General features: G+C 45.1%; 1 protein-coding gene across 1 annotated transcript; it reads right to left on the bottom strand.

Annotated features, from left to right (window-relative positions):
- Positions 1–4453: 4453 nt before the first annotated feature.
- On the bottom strand, positions 4454–24113 carry LOC146178842 (zeta-crystallin-like). Its single transcript, XM_084579807.1, has 7 exons — positions 23959–24113; positions 20490–20642; positions 19397–19572; positions 15927–16131; positions 10611–10712; positions 9088–9183; positions 4454–4679 (listed from the first exon to the last, which is right to left on the bottom strand). Exons 1-7 carry the CDS (start codon positions 24049–24051, stop codon positions 4512–4514), a joined length of 993 nt encoding a protein of 330 aa, XP_084435933.1. The 5' UTR covers positions 24052–24113; the 3' UTR covers positions 4454–4511.
- Positions 24114–27129: the final 3016 nt, after the last annotated feature.

Below are 27129 nucleotides of genomic sequence, written 5' to 3'. Positions count from 1 at the left end.
CATAATCATAATTATGTTGAGTGCTGAGTGCACTTATGTTGATGGTCCGATAGATGGCAGCAATTTTGCATAAAGTCTATACAAATGATGACGGAACGGAATAACAACTTTATTACTGACGCATGCGTCAGCATGCGTTAGTCTTTAAAGATGGCTCAAATGAAAGTTTTCATAAAACCAACAGCAACAACGTTAAGGCTGCGAGCTCGCTTCTGCTTCGAAATAAGCCTTTAAAACAAAAAAAACCTTTCACATAATTGTGCCCTACTACGCCATTCCGGTTTTAAATAACATCTATACAGCTGTCTTAAAACGGCCAAGTAAATAACGCTCAGGCATTGGGTGCCTTCCGAACATCGACATCAGGCAATTGACAACGAACAGCGTAAGTTGAAGTTTGTTTTGCCACATACTCACAATTATAATGACAGAGCACGCTTTACAGGGGAAGCGCTACTCGCCAGATGAATAAACTTCAAAAGTAATGTGGATCTTTTTATGGCTTGCTATAGAAATTAGTACGGAACGAAATAACAGCATTATACTGACGCATTCGTCAATATGCGTTAGCCTTAATAAGTAGCTCAAGTGAAATTTTTGATAAAACCAACAACAACAACAACAATGTTAACGCTACGAAGCAAGCATGGAACACAGGGTATCAATATGTTCGTGTCAGTTAAGGTTCTTATCTAAGGTTATGCCGAGATATTTAATTGTGTCAACTTGCTCATTAAAAACTTTATCGAGTAATCATGTATTGTGTAATCACGTATCTATGATATGTTTTGTGCCTTCACCTAAACATAATGTACTTTGCTTTTATAGCATTTAATTTCAGTTTATTAGTCTTAAACCATGCAGAGATATTACTTAACTCGCGTGTCTGTCCCAGATTTGAGCAATATAGCTCATTTAGCAGCGTCGACAATCTTAGGGTGATATTCAAGGATAGATTGCTTTCTTTGACTTCAGAGTTTGTTCCGTCCAAAGTGGTTTCGGCAAAGCGTCGAAAATGTAAACCTTTGAATATTAACACTTTACGCTGATCGATACCGAAAAATACTCGGATTTATAAAATGTACAGCAAAACAAGGAACCTCAGCTTGTACTCAAAGAAAGGACATGGTAGCAAAACTTAAAGATGAATTGAAGGTTGCGAAGAATGCATATCTATTAACCTTCGCAGATAAATTCAAAACAAATCTAAGAGCCTGGCAGTATATAAAGAACAACAAGAAGGATAACACTGGCATCACGGCCATTGCCAATGATGGTAAACTGTTCAAAGATGTTGAATATTAGGCTGAATTTTTTCAACAAATATTTTCTTTCAGTTTCTTCAAAACCCTGTAGCGTTCGTAACTCCGGGACACCGGTGCGATTACCGGAAATGAAAAACATTACCGTGAGCCAGAGCGGAGTGGAAACTTTGTTAAATAATCTGAAATCGCATTCAGCTTATAGACCCGACGGCATCTCGAACCATATTTTGAAACACTACTCATTAGAGGTAGCGCCTTCCTAGGTAATTATTTTCAGCAAATCATTAAAGATTCAAAAGCTACCTCAAGACTGGAAGACAGCCATCACAGCATCTGTATTTAAAGAGGAAGATCGTACACACGTACGCAATTATAGGGCGGTATCTTTAACTTCCGTTTGCTGTAAGACGCTAGAGCATGTCCTCTATTCCAATCTTATGAAACATTTCCAAGAAAATTACTTTTTTACCTCTGCTCAGCATGGATTTCGCGCTGGTTTTAATTTGCTGCAGCACCTAGGGTAGCCATTGCGCAAGCACTAACCCAACAACTGCTCAAAATTATAGTTACAGACTGAAAATCAATGGTTAGAAACTTTGATGCGGGCCGCATTTCGGCCATAGCATCAAGAGTGTTGGCCAATGGTCCACCACCGGCAGAGCAGGTCACGCTCATTTGGACACCCGCTCACCAAGGGTTGACGGGGGAACGAGAAAGCGCACGTACGGGACCGAGCATTAGCTACCTTCCGGGATCCCAGTGACGTCTTATACGCAACCTCGTACCCCTTGCGTGATGAGGAGCCCCTACAGTTTCATGATGGCCTTAATACCTACCAAGACATCCTAAATCATTACAAATTATGCAAATCAATATTTCCTAAAGTTTGTAAGCAAATCCCCAAAGGTGAGGAGGTTATGTGGCGTAAGCTACAAACTGGAGTATTCCCGAACCCCCAGCTTTACGGCAAGTGGCACCCGAAAAGTTTTAGCCCCAAGTGCAAGCATTGCGATGGCATAGCGGACATGATGCACATTATATGGAAGTGTCCTAGATTTGGAGCACCTGACAGAACAGATGAGTCCTGTGAGGCACTTCTCCTCAAACAGGACGAAAAAGGGCAACGTGAAGTCATCCGTCTCGCCCTGGCCGCTGCTCAGATCCAAAAGATCGAGAACAGCGTGGGCGTCGTATGACTTAGCCTGTTTTCTGCCAACCATGGATTCCAGGCACTCGTTGAGGATATCAAAGACGTCCTCACTGAAGATGTACTGCGTTGTAGCTGGTCTTTGCTCGATGTCCGGACACAAGGCGACGATGGCACACGGCGCTTCCTAGCCAGCGTTCTCCTTGCACCTACACCAGGAGCTGGCTTCATCTGTCGGCTGAACCTAATGAGCGCGCAATGGCGGCTGCAACACGACTTGACAAATATCCTGAAGCCAGGCTCAGTGCTGAGGCATCGATGCAGCGTTCATGGCACACTGACTGTATCTCGCGACTACATTGTGTTCCCGCTTAACCACCCGGACCTGCCCCCGGCTGTCAACTACGGCCTCATTGCCTCATTGCGGATGAAATCCTAAGGATCCCACCAACGAGAAGCGCAGCCGCCGCCGACAACCGCCACTCATGCAGCATCACAACGGGTCGTGCTGCATAGTCTCCGTTGAAGTGGTCTCCGCACCATCTGGACACTGTGTCATGTCATGTCAGTCGGGCGTCGCAGGGTGTCTGGACACTGTGGCTGAGAGTGCCACAGTGTCCAGACACCCTGCGACGCCCGACTGACATGGCCTCCAAGGAGTCGATCCTAGCTCAGGAACGACTGTTCTTCGTGTCGTCATGTTACACGTTCTGTTCCAGCGGCGATGTCGTGGATGAAGTGTACGGAGAGGCAAGCAGACGCTGTAACTAGCCGCTTACGGCTTTGTCGGAGTTCAGGGCTGCCTTCAAGCACAAGATACACAACAATCTGTTTTAAGTTCAACCCGGACGCCTTCCCCATGTCCACCTCCGCTTTTATGTTTTTTTTAACGTTCAGCCTTTGAAACACTTAGCCACTTAGCTTCTGAATCAGTAAATAAGTGGATCCTACTGTGCGACACATGTTAATTGCGCGGCGCCATGTGTCAAGCTAACCAAGAGTGATCGAGATAAGATAGCGAATGGAAGTTTGAATATTGACGTGAGATGATTGTAGATGGCTTGAGTGGCTTAGCTACTGCCATAATGTAGGCTTTGATTATTCTTAACGGCCCATTCTTAGTCGCCGCCTGATATATATCAACTGCGGTCGACTGCCGAACATTAGCAATACGTTATCAGGTTGAAAAGCTTTTCTGAAGTAAGCAGTTTCAGCAGATTGGTTCCGCGTGTCACTGTAACTGTGCGAAACATTACTATAACGATAGGCAAAAACCCCGTCTCCCTCCCCAGCCTGAATTTTTCGATAGTACAGCCGTAGCTTTTTGAGGGAATCCTCAGAAATGCTTTTAAAGCTTAAAGGGTTACTGCAATGAGTGTTAAGTAAGCAAAGCACTGAGAAAGTATTAACAGCGCCTTTGAGGTTCTTTGTAGCCGGAAATGTCGAGAAATTTGGGGGTGTCAAGAGATTACACTCGAATATTCTAATAAAAAATAATCATTGAGAAATACTGAAGGAATCTCACTAAGTGGTACAAAAAAAATTTCAACACTGAATGACGAGCCGAGTTTTTCTGTGTTCTCTACTTTTTGCACCACTTAACGCGATTCCTTCAGTATAAAACGCCAACTAGCTCCCGCTGTTGCATCCTTGAGAATACGCGTGGTTAGAACTACATGATTTTCAGTACATGATGAGGTAGATCAATGTTCTTAATTGGATTAGTTGGTGAACAAATTTAGACATAACATTTAGACACACTGAAGGTAGGGGGACAAGACACGCTATATCGGTCATATGTATATCAGGCATATGTTGAGAATTTATTTTCTAACAGTAATATGCTCTGAAAAAAATTCTTTTTGGTGAGTGGCCCTAATGAAATGTCATGAAAATGAGCAGGTCAATTCTTTAATTTAGAGGGCCAAAACGCGATTCCACCACGGTTCCTGATATCCCCGCGATCTCTGACATGCCTCATCTTGCAATGAAGCCGAATTTTGCACAGCGTAAAACGCATATGCGGGTTCAAGGTCTGGCATACAGGAAGGCAGGAAGTACAACTCTATTATTGAAAGAAAGGGTCACATCAGAGGTGATCACAAGTCCGGATGTAGGACAATATTCCCCCTGGCGCCTTTCGAGTGAATGATGTCGTGGTGAGCAGTCTTCGCCTCCGTGAGTGAATAGGACCTGTCCAACACAGGGTCCAGCCAACCAGCTTCCAGCCCCTGAATAAGAGATTTGGCTGTAGCTTGCCACTCCTCCTGCAAATACGTGCAAATAACTTGAATTATAGAAATATTCAAAGCACGAAAGGGTTATTTACATTTAGGGAGAAAACTCGAGTGCGCGGATGCACGCTTCAGGGCGCAATTATGTCCATGACTAGGCATCGAAGCAAAACGTCCTAGGTTACGAGACGCTACCTCAGGTGCCATATTCGCCTTTGACACTTCGTTGCAATTCACAGTCGTTTCAAACATGCTCGCGCTCCGAGAAGCAGGCCAGAGGCTCACGTGTTCAATATAAGATTGGAGGACCCTATATATACTTGACAAATTTAGCAAGACGGCTAGATATGCTACTATAAGGAAATGAAATTTGCTGAAGAGTCACCAACTATTCGTCAGAAGACATTTTGTTCATTTCCTACCTGAACAAAGAGTTTCAGGCATGCAGCATCATTAAATTCGTTTATGCATTATTGGAATCATTTGGAGCGGTTGTGACGTTCATTCATTTCTTCTTACTTAGCTCCATTTTCGGAATCTTCCTGCTGACCAGAGGGACTAAACACTGGCCACAGGGTCATTTTCAGCCTTCTTGCTGGGTCCTTTGTGCCTGTCAACTTTTGAAGAAGAAACCGTCACGTATATACGTCGATACGCGCTACACCCAGAGAGAGGGCCATTGAACCACTCATTTTTTTCATTGGTGCTGAATTTCTAATGTTTCCTAACGTCTAATACTTGACCACCATGTAAATAAAACCACCATACCTCGAATATAAGTTAAAGAGATGGCATGGGGATGACATACCCGAAAAAAAAAAACAAAGCAAACAAAGGTCAAGGGGAATGGTCAGCAAGCTTGCCGACATTTATACATGAGCGCTTGCCTTTGTCAGGGCATTAATGCTCTGTCCATAAGAAGACAAGGCTTCTTTTTAATTCGCGCGTTGTCTAGCGATCTGATCAGCTTCCCTTCAAATCTTCTTCACTTTGTTTAATCAAAACGAGGTTGATTCTCAGTTCAACGCACTCTTTCAGTACAGTCTTTCTCAAACGTTTAGAGCCCATGGCTATCCTAAGCCGTGTAGCAGCGTGTAGTCCTTCCCGTTGTAGAGGGTAGGACAAAAATCGTAATTGCTTCGGACGATTATGAAAACAGGGAATGCATCAAGAGCCTCACGATGTAGGTTAGAATCAAACTCTTTTCTGCTCTAAGCAGTTGACTGTACCGTCAACGCATTTAAAGTTTCCGTGCTACCCTCCACCCCAGCGGTAATACCCTTCACAGCAGTATTGAACTTTGATGGCATGTTCGCTCATGTAAGCACGCCAGAAAACAAGTTGCCCTTTGCTCACAATTACAAGTCTACCAATTAAGCGCTTTACGCGTGGGCCTCACTTAATTCGCAGCTGTGTCGACAAAACGTCACTAGCGTTTCGGAGACAGTTTAACAGTAAAATGGCGAGAACTGGGCCTAGTTGGTTATTCATAGTGGTTCACTGCGCTACCACCTAGGATGAAAAGAAACACACTCGTGCTGTGTGTTGTTGCGTTTCTTGTAGTTATGGGCGTTAGTTTAACAAGCACCTTTGGAATATAAGAAGACCATTCAAACTTTTCACCCTCTCCAGAGGAAAAGAAAAAGCAACGATGGCTACGTGTCTTTACCTGATGACAATGAGCCCTATATGATAAAACTAATTCAGTTCATCCTCCTCTCCCGCTCCATACTCATTGCTTGCATCAGCGAGGGCACGTTTGTATCCGATGCTGTGTAGAGTAATAGGCATTGTAGGGATAGTTGGTCCGTGCTCAGAGTTCTTTTAGAGCCAAAAAGGATGACACAAACAGACCAAGACCGATGGAATGGCGCAGACTTGGAAAGGATTTATTATACAAAAAAATAAGAAAATGATCACACAAACTGCGCGAACGAGACTTAAAAGAAACGTACTGGTGAAGGTCTCGCCTTCTTACGTATCAATACAAGCAATCTCCTTATTACAACGTGACATGGACGACTCTGTAACGCAATCATCACTCGCACACTTCCCAATGTCATGAGCTTCACCATCTCGGTGCAAGTGTATAAAAGCTGCTGCACAGGCTGCTAGTGGCTTGGAGGCAAGCATCGCATGTTGGCTTTTATCTTTCTTTATACCGGTGTGAACCAGTACCGGTCCGTACGAACAAAGCATGCTTACGTAGGCGCTCGTTAACACGTCGGACCAATGTACGCCTTCCTAAATTTCAATGAAATTTTGTACACTACCCCCTTTCCAGCTTTACAGAATTGCCACGTAATTTAATAATATTTCTAGTTTGTTGGGCCGCCATGATATACATGGCGCCAGCTATAGGGAGTCTCCTCATAGCGCACTAGCTGGGTTAATGCACGTTTAACAGCTCTTTCGGGATGTTTTCCTTCAGCGTTTTGTGGCTCGAAAATGTATATACTTATGAAATCTACTTCTAGGCCTGGCCCTGTTTAAGCTTACCTGAAACATTAGGACGACGAATTTCACACCAAGGTCATTAATCGAGCCAGCTACCTATCAAATCATGTACCGACGTGTTTTAGCTATTTCGAGGATGACACGTACCGGCCAGCCTTGCTGTTGCTCTTATGGAAAGACCTGAAGTTGGCGCAAAGGCAAGCGTTCATACAATCTCGGTAATACGATTTCTTTGCGACAGTAGTTGATCTGTCTCGGAAACGGTGCCATTCGACGGTTTCCTTGAACGCTATAAAACGCTCTACACGGGTAATGTTCGCGTACTGACTGGGATAATTGAATTTGTGGTTTCAGGTGAATATTTGTTTTTCTCACGTAGAGAACCGTTGTGTATTATTACCTCTGCAGATCATGACCTGCTATGTTTTTGTTCATGCTATCTTTCTTGGTCGTTTGAAATTGCAGGTAAAATGCGTAACTGCCTACGACAACAGATTAAATGAGCAGAAGCAATCCCAGCAACGGATAAAGATCGAAATATGCAATGCTGAGCAGTTAACAACCAACCCTACACAAAACATCCGCCTATTCGCTTTTAAGAAACTGAAATTCAGCCGACCGCCTGCCCGAACAGCACTCAGAGGAGTCACGTGATCCCGCTAGCTCCTTTAGGTCGACACTAGTGCCGTTAGCTCCAGTTGGTGAGGCTCGCGCACATTACAGCCGTTTCCTTCCTGAAATTTGTGGCAGCAATAAATACGACCCGCTCAAATTGGTGCGACAGCCTGACATTTAAAATTTACTGCAAACCCATAGCTTCACACTGTTAGGTGCCGTCAATAATGTTAGGGCTTGCATAACCTTAAAAGCTGGCGTCGTCCAACCTAGCTTAGCAATCACCCATCCATAGCGATGCTCTACGCAGCATAGCGTACGCCAACCCAGCCATGGTGACCTTTAAGCATCAATTCCAAGCCCTAGTTGTCGCCCCTATACAAGCATCTGACGGACGTCATCAGTCAAATGGTTTAGAAAAAGCACATCATTTGTAACTTCTAACATGTTTTCTTTATCAGTGATGACGCGTCTAATCTATTTAATTACACAGAAACCTCACCACGTTTTTGTTTTAAGAATGAAATGGCTGCGGATTAGCTTGGCAAAAAACGGTTATATAAGCGAAAACATTGTTACGCTTGGTAATGTTGTATTGCTAAACCAGGTTAGACTGCTATAGATAACCAAGTTTAATGAGCGGTAGATCACTGCTATAGATAACCAAGTTTAATGAGCGGTAGATCGATTAAGCATGGTCGGATGCGATTTTCTGCGGTTTGACTCTTCCAAGACTCGTCTGCGTGCGAACTTCAAGCAAACGCAGCCGAAGCAGTGGTTCCAGCGCGCGACTCCTCCACGGCTGCCTGCGAACCTCAACGGCACCACAGCCGGGTCTTGATGGCACGAAGAAGTAGAACAGAGAGGTGATACATGAGCTCAATCATCACGCGATACAGACTCTGGGCCGTATTAGACACATAGCAGTCAAGGGCACAGGACTGAAAGAAACCTCATGAAACTAGTACAAGCCTATGTGATTATCAGAATTAGCTACGCGACGCTATACGTGTAGTATACCCAAGCGGCAGAGGGACAGGATAGACGCCCTCATAGGCAAATGCGTAAAGAGACCACTAGGGCTACCCATGACTACCTAGGTCAATGTAGTGGCTGCTCGCGTTGGGGGTATATAATACGTAGAGACAGCTATCGGAGGCGGTTACGGTATCCCAAACAGACTATTTGCACGACGAATACGGGCAGGGTGATCCTTGCGAAGTAGGAATAAAGCCTCGAGGTCAAATACTGCCCGCCGATGGCTTTGGTTTCTGCTAAGTCATTCAAGCGTTCGCTTTAAAAACACTTCGCACCGGTTTCATGTAGCAGAGTGCGTGCAAGTACAAGGTGGTAACAAAATATTACTTACAGGTGTCGAGGCGAATAGCGCTGCGCCGGTGATGGACGTCTCCTTCCACATCATGCGCCGGGGGTCAATCTCAACGGAGCCGCGATTTCCCACAACCTATGCAATGGAAAGAAAATGATTCACTCCAGCAGACATCCGTATGTAGCCTATCGTTTGTCTTCCCGGAGTTCCCAACTTGAGACACGAGTTCGGAATGTACTACCACTTTAGGCCCCCACGTTTAACGCAAGGTCGTGTATTTAGAATCTGCGCTGTGGCTTACAATCACTTTTGCAATTTTATAATATACAAGCGGGATACTGCGCTAAAATACATTCTGCACTCGGCTACCTCTCGAGAGCAGGTATAAAGATGAAATGATTTGGTGGAAGACCGTCCCGCACTCGAGGGCATCTTCTTAAAATAAAATAAGTACCTTCACAGGAAAGAAACACGCAGCACGCAGTATCTGTCACACTTCCTGTGTGGACACCTGACCCAGCCATCCTAGATAAGAGGTTATCTCCCAACGCCGACCTGAACTGCGGCGTAAGGGAATAATAATAATATAATAATAATTTCTTCACGGGAAGCGAAAGGCGCAGTATCTGTCACACTTTTTAAGGCGAAAGCCTCTATTCCTCACCGCTGTGGACAGAAGGTTGTCAGCAGAAGGTCGTCAGCAGAGATATCACGTTTTTGAGAGACGGAGTTAAAAATATATTAATAAACTTTTTCTCGACCGGGAATCAAATCTCCATTCCTTGCATCCCCAGCACAGTGCTTTACCAACTGCGCCACGCCCGGACTTTTTTTTTTTTTTATTGCCTGGATTGTGAACCGTTCTTCGTAATTCCCCTTGTCTACCGTGAGGATGATAGCGGGATTTCGCGAGTAACAGACACTGCGCCTTTGCTTTCCTGTTAATTATAAAACGGCGGTAAACTTTGATGCGTTCATTGAAACGCTGGCTGCGTTAGACAAGCGCGATGTAACGTCACAACAGGTCATAACGCCACCAGGCGATTCATGAATTTACTAAGGTAATCGCCAATAGTGTCAGGACAACCTTAGACATCTCTCTGGCCAAAGACAAAGCCGGTTGTCGAAAAGTGTACTCTGCTGTCGATCACACCCATACCATCTACTGATAAAAATGGTCGGAATATAACGAGCCCTTGTACATAGCGTTGAATAATCACGAAAAAGCATTTGACTCAATAGAAACCTCGGCGATCATGCAGGCATTGCGAAATCAGGGTGTAGACGAGCCATATGTGAAGGTACTGGAATGTATATAGGGAGCGGCAGATAGTATAGGTGGGCAGATGAGGTTAAGATGTTCGCGGGGGTCAAGTGGATGCAGCTGTCACAGGGCCTGGTTAATTGGAGGAATATGGGAGAGTCTTGCGCCCTGCAGTAGGCATTGTCCGGCTGATGATGATGATGATAGTCTGAAACATCTACAACGTCTTCCCAACGTTGCATATAGTGAAAGTAGGCGTTAAAGCGGTTTGAAAAGCGAGGATAAAAGACATACTTACTACAACAGTGCCGTTCTGGTCGAGGAGATTCAGGTCATGCTGCAGATTAACGTTGGCCAGCATTTCAACAATCACGTTCACACCATGTCCTTCCGTCCATTCCTGTTTGTATGCAATGCAATAAATTATCGGCACTCCAAGAACTCAGGGCAAAAAAAAAATTTGATTTCCTTAAAACTACAAGCACTATATCATGCAATTCCTTTTTACTCTCAATGGCATTGCAGAGTGCGCGTACGCCCGTACAGTGCCCGCCACTCGTCCACTGCGAGTAGGTGATGCGTCAGTCTTGCATAGTCTTCTCAACGCATGTTTAAGTACAGAGTTGTAAAATTCTCTTAGCTTTTCATGTTTCATCGGAAAGCTTTCATTGTGGTGGAAATGAGAACTGCGATAGATTGTTACGTGAAATGAAAATGTTACCGCATTTCATCCGCATTATTGCTTTATTACAATGAATCAGACCAGTTTCTTATCTTGTTCACCAGAGAGAAAGAGAGAGAGAAAGGGAACTTTTATTTGTCCAACAGAGTTACTACCCCGCTCGTCAGGGGTTACACCCCGACGGTGGGACAGTTGCCTTAGTTGCAGGCCGGTAGTTCTTGATAACCCCGGCGGCACCTTCAGCCATTCGAACAATTTCCCGTTGAGCTCTTTGGTCTGAGCTCCGCAGTAGAGGCTCCCAGGTGTATTTTGTAATATTTACCCTGCCTGGTGACTGAAGCACTATCTTTCCACTTGAGCAACTACAAGAGCAAGCATGGGAATTGATGCCGTACTGCTGATAAAATGCCCGCTATTTTATGGGCCAGTACTAGAATACGCGTACGTCCGTCGATAAAAGTCGCATACTCCACGCGAACCGAAAGGATTGCATTTTTTTTTTTCAGTAATGTGCCACACAAAATTCAGAGAATAAAAACCAGCCAAGGGACGAGGACGAAGAAAAACGATATACACACGGAAGCTAGTTCCAGCTTCCGTGTGTACATCGTCTTTCTTCGTCCTCGTCCCTTGGCTGGTTTTTATTCTCTGACTATGTACCAACTGACCCAGATTTCAACCCTCCTCCACACAAAATTGCTTGGACAAGATGGCAAGTATATATATATCAAGGAGGGTACGTTATGCACATATCAGAAATAACTGCTTCTCTGTCAGAAACCTCTGGCGGGCAGTTTTCTCGCATCGCATGAAGTATACCACTTTTGTCCACGGGTGTACGTCTAAGGCAAAAACGCAACTTTGGGCACTAAGCTTTATTCATGTGAATGGGCAAAAATCACAATAAAAGCCGTAACGATATACCATATAATGCGTGCTATACTTGCTGCGCCAACAGAAAGGTAGGAAGCCAAGAACGTAGAGGGACAAATTAGGGACGACCGACTGGATTGAAATGGAGGAAATGCGGGACCATTCTCGTTTGATTCCCTAACGCATTCCAACTTTTATTCTGTTATGAATCTGATCTTTCCTTTCTGCTTCCATTGATGGCACATATCTATTCGTAATCATCCTGATTCTTCTTCGTTGAGCCATTATTAGTCATTTTACTTTTTGCTGAACCATTGTTTCTACGGCATCCTTCACCTGTTCGCTGCAAATCGGCAGAGAAAATTCCCTTTCACAATCTGCCTCCTGCCACCTGCCACGGCTCGTAGGTAGAGAGATTGAAATCCCCTTAAAGAACGTCGCCTGTGAGTCGCAGGTGGACGCCTCACATTCTTAGCAATCCAGCCTCTCTTTCCTCTCTCCTAGAATTGAAGGGGGAGAGAGAGACTGGGCTGTTTCTGCTTGCCACTACTGGCAGAAGGAAGCAAGCATCGCTGACGGTGGTAACCAAGAAAGGCACTGTTCGCCTGTATGACACTCCTAATGTAGTCAAAACAAAAATGGGCTTACGGACGAAAACCGCACATTAGTTTGTCTTAAAAGACTGGCGAAAAATGTAATACGTTCTAGGAACACATATACAAAAAAAACTGTTACAAATCGGTACAATTTTTTAGCTCCCGTTGATCTTGTATGGCCTCTTGCTGGGCGTTAAAGTTAAACTTAGGCGACAAACGATCTCCCTGTTATGTCTAATTTGACCGGATGATCAAATTTTAATGATCCAATTTCGCATTCCACACAGCCTGTCGTGGCAGCTGGGTTACACAGTATAGCATTCGACCTTGTGCAAATTTCAGCAGACTGCATCAGCACCACATGCTTCCGTCCAGGCGCCAGCTCCGTGCTGAGTGTTATGGTACACCCGAAGTGATCCCATGTGACCAGCTGACAGAGTGGCGGTGTTCTCGACCGTTTTAACACGACCGCGTTAGAGGCTTAATTGCTCTGAAAATTTAGTCTCAGCGTTAATCTATGCGCAGCGAGGATTGCACCGCAATATTTAACAGGAAGCATCGTACAATGAGCACATTGATAGGATCACGGTCATCTTTCTGCACAGGTGAATACAATTGAAGAGAAAAGAAATACATATCAGTATTAAACTTCCAGAGACCCAATATTATTCGGCTGTTCAATGAGCATGCTAAAGTTTCCATGCATCCCCACGCCGTCTTTATGTAGCTTACGCCAAAATAGATCATGCAAGCATTTTTTCTAGCTTCAATAAAATCGAAAAGCCCGAAAAGCCACCTACACACGAACACGTTACTTGTGTTCGTGGGTAGGTGGCGTTACCCTTGCAAATGGTCAGCGGCAATTGGTTCTGCAGGTGCGTGCGGTTCATTGAAAAAGCAGTTTTTTTTATTATTATTATCGCGGTCCTAAATACCGTGTCTTCCATAATCTCAACGAGCGGATTTGGCACTGTGCGCAGCTCCGATCGTGAACCCTTTTTGATACACAATGTGGCATAGACTTTCTGAATCCGTACTGTCTGCTGAGAAGGGGCGTGAGTATTTTATGCTCACATCCATTCACTTTGCTATTCGCTTAGTGAGGGATAATTTATTTCGGCCCCTTTTTTTCCCGCCCATACTCATTAGCGCAGGGGAGCGAATACCCTCATTTTGGGCTTTCCTCCCACACTCTTACTTTTCTATCGGTGACATCAATGCCCTGCCTCATTCCACTTTACAATATTTCCCGACCTTCCCTCGCCCTCAACCTCGCGATCAGCAGTGAGGGAAGAAAGCTCGAAATGAGGGTATTTACCGACCTTTGCTCTTTTGCATAAAGACAAGAGATACCATTTTACACATTAAAAAGATTTAGCCTCATTATAAAACCGTCATATAACTTGGAGATCAATCAGTACCCACCATATGAATTGCCAACTACCACCTTCAAGTTTACAATAGATATTAATGCGCATTTTATTTCATCCAACTATGGTTTATTGAATGGCTCTCGGGAAAGTTATGTTTCTACCTGAAACCGTTCCAGAGACACAGCTAAATTTGTAACCTCCTGTCCATTTTGCAAAATAGAAACTTAGTCTACCGACACCACACAAACGCAAGCAAAAAAAAAGGAGCTAGCAGGCGCAGAAGGGAGAGAAACGACAAGAGCATGGAAGACCTGGCCTACAAATGTGGCGGATTTTAACGCTCCTGAACATTGCTATACGACATATGTAACTATATCAATGCTTTTCTGTTGTTTTTCACGAAAATCACATTGCTGCCGTTTTGTGTTATGCGCACATCCGCAATGTTTTCGCGGTGTAGAGTTTTTAGTGAAACTTATTCTTTCCATGTCAGACCCTTCATTCAACAGCACATAATACTATGGTGCGATCAGTTTTGTTATTTGTTAGTTTTTCTAGAAACGTTATTTATTTATTTATTTATTTATTTATTTATTTATTTATTTATTTATTTATTTATTTATTTATTTATTTATTTATTTATTTATTTATTTATTTATTTATTTATTTATTTATTTATTTATTACATACTGCAGGCCGTGAGGCCCAAGCAGGAGTGGAATAAAAGCAAATTATTACAGTGATCAGCAATATCAAAATGCAAACCAAACAAGAACACAAACAGCAGGAAACGAAAAATGATAATAGCAGAGCATGAAATTATGCTAAACATGGTCATTTATCAGGTCAAGAGACTGTAGGCAGTTGGCTGGCAAGCTGTTCCAATCATTAATGGTCTGGGGAAAGAAAGAGTGTTGAAATAAGCTAGACTTCGCTAAGTACGGGGTCAGAGAAAGAGGGTGGGAGTGTAGGGTTTGTCTGATGTTCGATAGTACTAGGAATTTTTCGAAAATCACTGTTGATCTACGCATATAACTGCAAAACCAATTAGATTGCGGCGAGGTATAAAAGAGGTACGACTGCTGGCTTGAGATGCATATTAGGAGCATTGTTTGAGAATAATTGTTTTTTAACACTCTGCCTTAAAAAGGCAAGTTTATTGCGTTAGCAACACTGTGCCAGGTTTCAGCCCGTCGCGTAGTCCCGGGAAGGTCTACGTTTGACCTTGAGCCGCAGCCGAGCGGAATACGGCTTTAACCAAGCCGTATGAACGTGCCTTAGTGGCTTATACTGGTAACGTGATTGCCAGGGTCCTGGCAGGCTGATTCGGGCATAACTGTCCGATCTGAGAAATAGTTGGTCTTGTGTACTGGAGACTTCAACAAAGACACAAGGAGAGACACTGATTTCATTGAAGCGGTGAAGACAAAGCATCTGCTACAGTCAAGCCATCTTCAACCAAGAAGTACAACGCAGTGGGGAAACAGTTTGGACCACGTGTTATACAGGTCTGCAGCTGAAGATGGACATGTGATTGACCAAATTAAGACCAAGTCTCATTACTTTACGGACCACCGTAGTGTGTTCATTGGGAATAATAAAGGCAAAGAAGACTAGTCTTCCATTTGTGTGCCATGTCTTTACTGATAGCTAAACATCTCAAGCTACACCATGAGGAACACTACATGCTGAGCCATAAGCGCAGCCATCGAGGTATTGCTAATGCAATTCAACCCGGTTTAACCAGAGTTAAATCACAGCCAATTTTTTAGTTCCCAGAGCGCTAATTTTACCTTTGTATTCGATATTTGTTTGTTCTGAAAAGTTATAAAACGTAAGCGACAGTAGCCTAGAAGCGGAGCCTAGTCCGACCATGAAACTGAGCATAGATGGTACGACGATGCTACAGTGTCCAGGGCGATGTGTGTATTTGTTTTGCCTGCTGTGAAAGCACTGACAGTGATCCTTACTTTTGTTTAATCTTCGCTAGAATTTACTGAAAAGTATGGAGTTCTCCAACCTACACATTTGAAACCGCAGCACTTCGCGCTAATGGCTTGTACAAAAAGAAACTGTGCAAAAAGGCCTACCATTATCTTGGACACGTAGTCCTGATGCCGGTGGCAGGCTGCAAAGTCGGCTCCCAAGTTCCGTACCAGCTCTAGGCCGTGGGTGGTGCCTGCCGTGCCGGCGACCTTGGCGCCAACAAGGTTTTTTGCAATCTGGATGCATGCGGTACCCACACCACCGCTCGCACCGTGCACCAGTACGCGATAAGAGGCCTGCGTTTTGGCCCTGCACCCGTCATCGTAGACGTACAGATGAGCATACGTTTTTAGATAAAGGTATTGGAACTTCTGTCTGCTGAGTTAAGCGCAATATTATTTGCATTAAATCCGTCACTGTGCCGTTGTGCAAATAACTAGGAAGCTGACTTCTTTCTCATGTGCAGTCAGTGTGTAGGGCGCACCTTTTCCACCCTCGTCAACACATGTGCTCATCTGCCAACCCGATAAGCCATTTCCTTCTATCTGTGTTCACTGTGTCTACCGACAGGTAGCTACCAGACTGTTTCCCGTACCGTCCTGCAATATTTCTTCCTCTTGCTTTACCTATGATGCCACTCCCTCCCTTTTCTTTTTCAAAACTTACAAGCCTGTAATTACCGTTCTAATTCTCTGCTGCGTTGTCCGTAAACTCCTTATTGCCGCTGGCTACCATGTCTCGACTCTATGTGCTAGCATTCAGCGAATAGGTTGAGTACTTTCCTTTTTTGAATGCGAAAATGATATGCTGGCTGCCTTGAAACAAAATTTGCTGATTTATGTATAACTTAATTGTTCACGTACGGCTGTGCTCTAAAAGCGAATGACGACTAGGCACTTGTAAGCTGAATTGAGACTTTAGTCGCTTCTTCTTTAGCGTTCATCCTTGGCGCTATTCTTTCCTGTTATAAGTATTATGCGCCACCTCCACCCAATGCAGCTCGCCTGACCGGGAAGAAAGTGCGACAAACTAAGACGAAGTGTTTTCTCTTGTCGCACATCGTTCGTTAACTTTGCGTGTTTTGCGCGCCAAAATAGAGCAGTTTTAGTGCATATAAATCAGGATTGGAAAGGGGAGGGTGGCTTATCCTGGCCCTGATGGGGCTGGGACAGCTAGGTCAGCGCCACTTGCGGTGGGGGCTAGCCTGCCACTGAATTTTTATCTGTTGTAGGCCGTCATTGCACCCGCCACAGCTTCGGTGGTGGACGACGGCTGTTGTTGCGGCGCGAGCCTTTCTCTCCTTCTTCCATTTCTTTCTTCTCTATTTTCTCTTCTGTCTGCACAAGGCAGCGGAGGTGGCTCAGCTACAGAGCCAGTAGCAGGCCCGTGCATTTTCTTTTTCCTTCATCCTACAGCCACAACAACAACATACAAATCACAACTGGCTGAGCTTGATAGATTTCGCCAATTTCCCGTTTCCGTCCGCCTAACTCTGTATTGCTAAGAAAACAACAAAACATAGCTTTGTTATACATGTCTATCCTATATTCTCCGATGAGAGACCATGACTATAACCGCGATCAAGGTTAACGTCAAGGACAAAGGTATGCCTGGTTAACAGTAATTATTTGATTATTTTAGAAAATTACGTCTACTCCTTCCATGCACAAATATTATGGTAAACAAATGATGCAGTTGTTCTCTAAATGGACGTCACATACCCACAGAAGGGGATCGGTTCAGTTGTGCCCTTAGCCCTCGCGTTGGGCAGGAAATATCGTCTTCATCACTACGTCATCGCCGCAGCCGATCCTGCCTCGTGTAAAACTGCAAAAGACTCCTGCCCCGATATTTCATTTAACGTAGGTAAATACGCCATGCACATACACCACCTCGCTAAAGACGAGACCGCGCAGCCTTACCAGACAGGCTGCCAAGACAATCGAACAAAGAGAAGCTAGACAAGCGCGTTGCCGAGAAGTTTTCCAAGCGCGACAGCGAGCCAAGATCGAAGTGGCAGCAACGACTGCGCTAACACTGGTGAAACTCGGTTCAAAGATAGTTGAACCTCTGAGACTTTTTTTCTTACCTAATCGCGCTGGTTTGTCCAGTTAAGGATAGCCCTGATTTATCAGACATCGCAATTAAACAGCTTCTTGTAACTGTTTCTAAGTGGCCGCAGTTGACGGGAACAACTTCACGGCCATAGGTATCTTGCAAAGCGGTGTGGCTTCAGAATACGACTCCAGGAAACAAATATAAAGCCTCAAATAGAGAGTTCAAGAGCATAACGGTAGCGTGATCGCGTAGACTTGCAGTTGACCAGTCGTGTGCCTGCCACGCATGCGCAGTGGCAACGGCGGATCAAACATGGCCAGTTCGCATACGCAACAGGCACTCGAGGAGCCCTTTTTGGGCCCATTTGTTTGTCCTCTAAAAAGTAAAAAAAAAACGCAAAAGAAATGAGAAGGAACCCCGGATCAGCAACGCTTCGCATGACCTAAACCAATTTAAGATAAATGAAAATTGTCTAAACGCCCAAAAGAAAGGAACATAATTTGAAGAAAAACAAGAATATAGAAAAACTATAAAATATAATTACAGTCCAAGACGGCATAATCCCGGCACAGTTCTGCGAAGAGCCTTGTACGCATACGTGTAGTGCTTCCCCTGATGGAGCTCGGACAGGTAGGTCACCGCCGCTTGCGGCGGGGGCTAGCCTGCCACTGATTTTTATCTGTTGTAGGCCGTCAGTGCACCCACCACCGAAGCGGTGGTGGTGGACGACGACTGTTGTTGCGGCGCGCGTCTTTCTCTCCCTCTTCTTTTTTCTTTCTTCTATGTTTTCTCTTCTGTCCGCACGAGGCAGCGGAGATGGCTCAGCTACAGAGCCAGTAGCAGGCCCGTGCATTTTTCTTTCTTTCTTCCTACAGCCACAACAACAACAACAACGCATATCTGCTAGTGTTTGCCTTCGCTACATAAAAAGTCAAAGAAAACCGAAGAATATTGTTTCAAGGATAGGCTCAGTCTGCTATTCAACACTTCGACAAGACGCAGACAAGTATGCTTGTCTCAACGTTGGCTAGCTGTCTCGGGCTGCATTCGCTATTCAAACTTTACTTTTATCACACTGGAGTTGATACATAACGCTATGAATTAGGAAAAAGGTTTTGGCGACAGAACATCACCAGCAGAGGACTGACTCAGTTACGTGCAATCACTGCGATAAATGAGATTACGGTTTGAATTCCTTCCTTCACAAAACTAGTAACCACCAAAACACTGAGCTTAACAATTACTTCATTACCCAATTGTTTAGCTTTAGTTTAGATTACAAATATTACCTTAACAGCACTCTATTTGCTTGTCGCGAAGGAACACTGCGTGCCTGTCATGAAGTCGGGCGAAGCTTAACTCAAACTCGACTTGTAGTGAAGAACTATTTCGAGCAGCTGGATATCTCTTCATGGCTAGTCCGCGTGCGCTGTCGACCGCCGTTAGCACTCTTTCGCTCCTGGAGTGATTTTAGTCTCTTAAACCGGGAATCACTCAGGCAACATGTGGTTCTTACTTGAGCACAATCGCCCTGTAGGCCGTAAAGTAAGGGATGCCCAGGGCGGCTCCCTTCTCGAAAGACACGTGTTCTGGTAGCCGCCACACGTCGGTGTCATCCAGCAGGCTGTACTGTGCGTACGATCCGTGAACGTTGCCCAGGTTTCGGTTGGAGAAGAACACGCGGTCACCGGGCTGCGTGCAAAAGAAAAAAACAAGTTTACTGCATAAAGAGGAAAGACTACTGAAAACCCAAACGTTCTAAGGGGCAATAACCTCATAAAATCTCATTTAACCGCATAGACTCTCATACGGTGCACATCATTATCATAAAATATCGGTCATAATTTATTATAATGTACAAGAAACTATGAGACCTTATGCAATTATATGCTACTTGTATGTGATTTCTTATGTGAATTGAGTGAGATTGCGTGAGAAAATGCGAGGCTATTGCCTCATACAATTTTTTTTCAGTACGGTAATTAAAGCTAGCTTCAGGAAGTAAAGGCAATGTAAATTTCTACATAGCCTCGAAAAATGGCTAGCTACTTTGTTTCAATTCAGCTAGCGATTATGTAAAGCAATTATTTAAACAGCCAAAAATGATACCTGGCTCAATAAATAAAAGCTTCTCGTGACAGCGGTGCCAGTAGAGTCTCCGGAGACGCATCCCAGAAAACAAGATCTCCTTTTCTCTGCAGTGTCCTCTGTGATGAAGCTTTGTGTACGCACTCGGTGAATGATTGAAAACAGCAGATTATCGTCTAACATGATTCTTCGAAGATCAATAAATAACGCTATGCAAATCGTAGCATAATGGCAACAAGGTACCTATAGCCTTTTTTCAAGGCGATCTAGAAGTTTTGCACTGACACTGCTCCTCAAGTCATTATTTAAAAATAGCTTATTAGCCCTGACTAATTAATGAACTTTCGTGAAAAAAAGTATGGAAGACTAGGCCAGGCGACTCTTTACAGTTCTTAGCTGGATGCCCTAGGCTACGGTTCACCTTATTTGTTATAACCCTTGTTTACGTTTCGCTGAGACCGGTGGTATATACACGCATAAACTAGTCATTTAGTCTCCTTGGCATATACGCAGTGAGTTACCTTGACGGTAGTTACTCCCTCGCCGACTTCCTCCACCAGCCCGGCTCCATCTTTGCCTGGCGTGTAGGGCGTCGGGTAGGTGTGGCCGAAGGAGCCCTCGCGGATGTATGCGTCCACAGGATTGACGCCAGCTGCTTTCACACGAACCAGGACCTAGGTATGTGCAAGAGAGGAGGCACCTCAGCAGAAAAACCTTCGTTGAAACTTATCGGTGCTTACGGACTTAACGCCCGTTCTGTCCAAACCAGTATCTGTCTTTGCCATAATAATCGCTGCAACAACGGCCATAATTGGACATTACTAAGGTCGAGCTAGTAGGATGGTCTCTGTCTGCGGATCTTTGTTGCACTATTCTCTTTGGGAAAGACCGTTATGAGCTAATTAAACGAATCAACGAATGAGCCACCTAGCGGAACGAATATTGTAGAAACTGGACGGTAGGCACTGACTATCCAGACCTGCCCATTTGTCTCGAATTGTGTTTCTGATGATTATACATTCAAGGCATGTATATAAAGATACATTCAAGGCGCATTTCACTTCCCGCGCTTGTAAACGTCTGCTACGTGCACTGACAAAAGCACAGATCAACCAACCGCCCTGTCTAAATGCACACTAACATGGTCTGGCTACACCGAGAGCTGTTAGCATAAGGTACCCACGGGCGACTAATGAGGCTCCAGATCCCCTTCACGCAACCTCCATCGTTTTCGGGTATGACGCACTTAGCCGCGATCAGGTGGTCATACTGCTTCGTTAACTGCAATATATTTATTTGGTAGAGATACTGAAAATGCACGGGGCGTATAAAAACGTCACGAGCGTTCCTCTGGCCGGTGCTTTAGTTGGCAGTTGACATGAACGGCCACTGAAAGGTTTTAGTTGGCGGGACATAGGGCCAGGACATGTAGGGCGAAGAGAGGATAACCGATGGTCGCTTAGGGTAACAAACTCGATTCCAAGGGAAGGAAAGCGTAGCAGGGGGCGGCAGAAAGTTAGGTGGGCGGATGAGATTAAGAAGTTCGCAGGGGTCAAGTGGATGCAGCTAGCACAGAACCGGGTTAAGTGGAGAAATATGGGAGAGGCCTTCGCCCTGCAGTGGGTATAGTCAGGCTGATGGTGATGATGATGATGATGATGACACAGGGCCAGGCAGGTACTCGCTTGCGGTTCCTGGGGCGCCACAAGAAAGCTTATCGTGACCGAATTTGCAGAAACTTCCGACATGGGCACTGCATTTGAGATGGGAATGAACCCATTTGAACCTTTCTGTCTCAACTCAACTAGGGTACTCCTAGACTAGGCAGGCACCTAAATACGGCTTTGTTTAAGCGGGCTTTATATCTACCTTGCTCCGGGAAATTTGGGGGCATATCTCACGGTATTCGTCACGAACGTGCCCCTGGAAGGTGTAAGTTCGCAACTTATATGTCCTGGCATTGACTGGTTGGTATTAGACCTATTAGCGAAAATCTGTCCATCCGTCCGTCCGTCTATCTGTGGTGAAAGATCACCAGCACGCCTCTGGGCGGTAGAAGCGAAACTCACAGCGTGGGCGAAGACGTTGCCCTCTGTGAGGAAGGCATTACCTCGGATCCTCCAGTCTACATTGGAGATCTTATTGTTTGAAACGAATTCAAGAACTAGAAGAACCTTCTTCAACACAGATATCTGGGCAAGTTGATATGCATACTTAGCTAACAAGAGCGTATGAACACGGACAGAGAGAGAATATAAGGACAGAACAAGCTCTAATTTTAATTTCTTCTCACCTCCAGGAAGCAAACACAAATAAAAAATGAATAAACACAAAAAAATGCTAGTGCCACAACTAAGGGCAGAAATGAAAAACAAATTACTTAAGCAACAAAAATAATCCAAGAAACACTAAAAAAAGACACATCAAGGGAAAAATCAGGATCCCAGCATACACGCTGCAAGTTAGCATCCGCATGTCCAAAGTAACAACACTATTGCGTCCACACGAATACTCTGCGCAATGAACACGCATTCAGCTCATATTGTTACGGACTAAGAAGAAGCGGGCAGTGGCGCGGGCAGAAGCGCTCGCGCTAGGCCCCGTGCGATTCATAAAATCACCTCTAAGTCATCGACCATCTTCTCTCTCTCTGTTCTCTCTGTGCATCGGCTTGCCACCCCGTAACATTTGGTTGGAGGCGCAGGGTGATTCATCTCTCCTCATCCTGGCCCGGAGCTTCGGCGTCCTGGGTCGCCGTCAGGCACGGCCTGCCGGCCCCCACCCGTCATCAGGAGCCGGTTCAGTCCTTGCAACAAGTATTTCGCGGCTCCACCAAATAAAGTTTTTCACCACCACCACCTGAAGACATAGAGCTTCCTCCCAAAAGCGTATAGAGCAGAACGAAGCAAAAAAAAAAAAAACTTCTGTAGCAGTATACGAAGGTATATTCTCGGACCTTCAGGGAAAGACCACGCTGATCGAGTACCAACTGAAGTTACAGAGCGATATCCGCTACCGTACGCTTTGAGGCATGCAATTGCATCAGAAGTGAATGACTTATTTGCACCGACTAGATATCATTGAGCCATCAGAGTCGCCCTACAACTGTTCTGTGATCACGGTACGCAAGCCTGATGGGACGGCTATGCATTGACTTCCGGAAACTGAACGAAGTCATCGCAGACGACGCCGAGCCTTTACCCCGTGCGGACGATCTTATCGCCTCTGTTGACCGTAAAGGCGAAGGTTTCTGACAGACAGAGTTATGGGAAGACCTAAGACCGACACTGTAGAGAAAGTACTACCCCTAACCAGCTGTTTCGCAACCCTTCGAGACACCTCGAATTTTGAGAAATCATGCAACACGAAGTATCATATAGCCATCTCTTAACCTTTCGAAGCCGACAGTGCGCTCTCATCGCTGCAGGATGCACGCTCGCAGCCATATTTGTACGCACGAGCATTAAAGCGCTAGCGAGTAGTTTCGTTCAGAACAGTGCACTTGTACAGCCTTTTGTAAGAGAAGGTTTATCAGGTTTATCAGAAGGTCATCATCGTCCAGCAAAAAGGGCTCATCTTCTTCTTCACACTTTGTCAAAAGTTTAGAGCCCGGGTATCTGCGTTTAAGCCGTGTAGTGGCGCTGATTTAGCATTACTGGAGATCCTTCTCTTTGGAAAGGATAGTACAGAAAATCTTACCATCAAGAGATTTGGAAACCTGAACATGCATTACAAGCCGCACGAAGCTTCTCAGAAGCAGACCCCCTGGGCTGTACATTTTTGAAAAGACCTTACATCATTTCAGTTTTTATCACCGTAAGAGTGGAAGGCGAACTATTCTAGAATTGCAGTGATGTTTTGTGCGCGCTATGCAGCATATACTGTGCCAGTCGCCTACCATATTCACGCTATAACGCACAGCACTCAGCACTCTACACGTGGTTTTCGTGGCAATTGAACAGCCGTACACTCAATGCGAGGCGCAATTACCTTGTGGGCCTCCACTTTAGGGATGGGCACATTAGTCGCCAGTTGTAGGACCTCTGGACCACCGAATTTCTGAACTTGGATCGCACGCATCATGTTAGCCGACTCTCCAACGTTCAGCTGGCAGGGCAAGTGCCCTCAGTTCGAGCAGTGAGCGACCCACGCCTTTCTTTTATGACGCTGTAAAAACGGAAGATGATAAGGCGTTGCGGTGCTATAAAGACACGCCACTTCAAAAGCAGTCAGGCGTTTACCGCCGCTTTAAACCGTGCTCATTTATTGTAGCTCTCTGTATGCGGCACAGAGCTGCATGCGAAAGAAAGCAATCATGCGTAATGCCAGTAGTTAAGGGGTTCTTTCACAATTCTCTCACAATGTACTATTTTCATTAACTTGATATTTGATGCAAGTAGAAACATCTGAGAGATAATTATTGTTACCGCATCCTTTATTAAATCTGAACACTTATGTCACAGCGTATAGAGCTCGTTCAGGGAAGGGTAACGTGGACTCGGGTCGGAAAATTCATGCCGGCATGCGGCACCCACCTGAAGTGTGGCCTGATCTCTAATTCGTTTCCGAGACAGATGGCGTCTCCGCAGTCAAAGTTTTAGAGCGGTTTTCGCAGTGTAAACCACAGTGGAAAGTGCGAATTTACGTCAAATTCTCAATGCGAGAGCACCTCATAGAGCCTCAGGCTGCTATCGCGTCATACTCTTAAGGTGGAGCTTAAGTGTCCTCCGGATGTTTTGCAGCGTGTTGCACTCGACCATCTTTCTCGCATCACAAAAAGTAAGCATAGCCAGGTAATTGTTTTCATAAGCAGTTTTTATATCATCATTGAATATTTCACAATCGCAAGTCGCAGGTAGAACACATTCTTATACCTAGCAAACTATTAAACGTTACAGGTAAACCCACAAAACCATCTCGGCATTTCACATATCCGCCAAATATATCAGCCCTCTCTAACAAAATGCCCAAACATTCAACATGAAACCAAACTCCCGTTCCCTGTTATTGAGCGCGAGCTCCAGCACTGGAGTGAACGGCACTCGGGTCGCCCTAGGCTACTGTGAGATAACTTGATTTCTGTTACTAATGGTTAAGCAGGCGTTTGACTGAATTCGTGTGTTTTTAAAGCTGAAGGTCGCGTTCTCGTTAGCTTTGCTTGTTAACAAGTGCCGCCATTGCACATTTTCGTTTTACGCCGTCGCTTGGTTTGCTCCAGTTTGCTTTGTCCGTTACGTCTCTGTACCTCATTGCCGGAGAAATGTGACGGAACCCGGAATACGATACCGTTTTCACCCGAAGAATAAAATGATAGAAGTTCGGCTAGTCAGGCAGGGGTCAAGTGGATGCAGCTAGCACAGACCCGGGTTAAGTGGAGAAATATGGGAGAGGCCTTCGCCCTGCAGTGGGTATAGTCAGGATGATGATGATGATGATGATGATGATGATGATGATGATGATGACGACGACGACGACGACGACGACGATGATGATGATGATGATGATGATGATGATGATGATGATGATGATGGTGGTGGTGGTGGTGGTGGTGGTGGTGGTGGTGGTGGTGGTGGTGGTGGTGGTGGTGGTGGTGGTGGTGGTGGTGGTGGTGGTTAGTCAAGCTTCGGATGGGCAAAGAAGCGAGTGGTCATTCTCGAGTGGTCATTCTCACCTATGCAGAAAGAATATTTCAGCGACCAAGATTTCGTTTACAGTCTTGGTGTTTATCACTTCGGTGAATAGCCACAGAAAGACCGCCGCGAGCGTTTGTTCTAAAGAACACTAACGGTCACTGATTTCCGACAGGATCAAAAGTAAGTTGAGTTCTTAATAGAGCAGAAGCTTCCCAGCGCAAAGAAGGTTCATCCTAAAACTGGGAGGTCTCATATTTACTCTCAATGATTGCATTAATTCCAGTCAAAGCAAGTTCCACTGAAACGATCTGCATGGTCCTGGAGCCACACGCAGCTCTATGCGTGAGTAGTCTTGGTGAGCTTCACCAGTACTGAAGGAGTGATTTAAAATGAGAGAAAAGGCAAATAACTCTGTCTTAATCTGCAAACGCAAGGGTCAAGAAACTACTCTGTACAGGCGAACCAGGCCTGAAGCCTTTTTGGCAATGTTAGCTGTCATTTCGCCAGAATTCCCAACATGGGACATAATTATGCACAGTTGCATTTCATTTTTCAGCGTCGTCCCCACTGCCTAATTTACTCTATACTATATGAAGGGGAGCAGCCGAACGTCGCTGCTTCCACCGGCACAGTTCGAAATGGTATGCAATTGTCAAGCACCGGCCAGCTCCGCTTCTCTCGCCGAAAAACCTGATTATCCTTATTCGATGACAGCTTACTACCAACTGGCTTTGTGACAGGTTCAGTTCCTTCAATAACAGCACCAGCGGGCGGGGAAGAAACATATAGATAAAAGCGCAAAAAGTTAGTAGCATAACCTGCAACAGTGTAGAAACATACGCGCGTGGATGGAATTCTTCGAGATACATCTCGACGCACTTCCGCGACAAAGGAAATGATTAAGCCGCGTCTCGCGACTACGAGCATGAAAAACATTATAAGGGTTCAACGCTGCTTAACCGAAGATGGAGCGAAATCATTAGCTGCGGCTGACCGAGCATTGCTGTTGTTGTTGTTGTTGTTCTTCTTCTTCTTCTTCTGTTAGGTGCAGCGCTGGCTCTGGGACCATGGACACGGACATGGCACACACCACACAGCGACGAGCAATTAGAAGTGGCATTGCTTTAGCAATAAAACAAAGAGAGCATAATCGACTCGTGCACTACAGTGATAAGACTGCATGGCAGCGGCCGTTCAAAAAAAAACAGAGGTTTCAATAGTTTGCAGTAATATATAAATATATGTCTACGCTTGAGCTGCTCGCCTTCCTGGTGAAGGGCTTTATGCAAAATGAGTGGACATAAAACCTCAGGTTTGATCTGGTTTGCTTTGGTTTGTGGGGTTTAACGTCCCAAACCGACTCAGGCTATGAGAGACGCCGTAGGGGGGGACTCCGGGAACTTCGACCACATGGGGTTCTTTAACGTGCACTGGTATATTGCATGGCACACAGGCGCCTTGCTTTTCGCCTCCATCGAAAAGTGGTCGCCGAGGCCGGGATTCGATTCCGCATCTTTGGGAACTGCAG

This window comes from Amblyomma maculatum, chromosome 9 (assembly GCF_055883805.1).
Source record: "Amblyomma maculatum isolate TAMU_Amacu chromosome 9, ASM5588380v1, whole genome shotgun sequence".
NCBI classification, from domain to species: Eukaryota; Metazoa; Arthropoda; class Arachnida; order Ixodida; family Ixodidae; genus Amblyomma; species Amblyomma maculatum.
The sequence above is the reverse complement of the archived record's forward strand: the minus strand, read 5'-3'. Positions and strand labels throughout refer to the sequence as shown.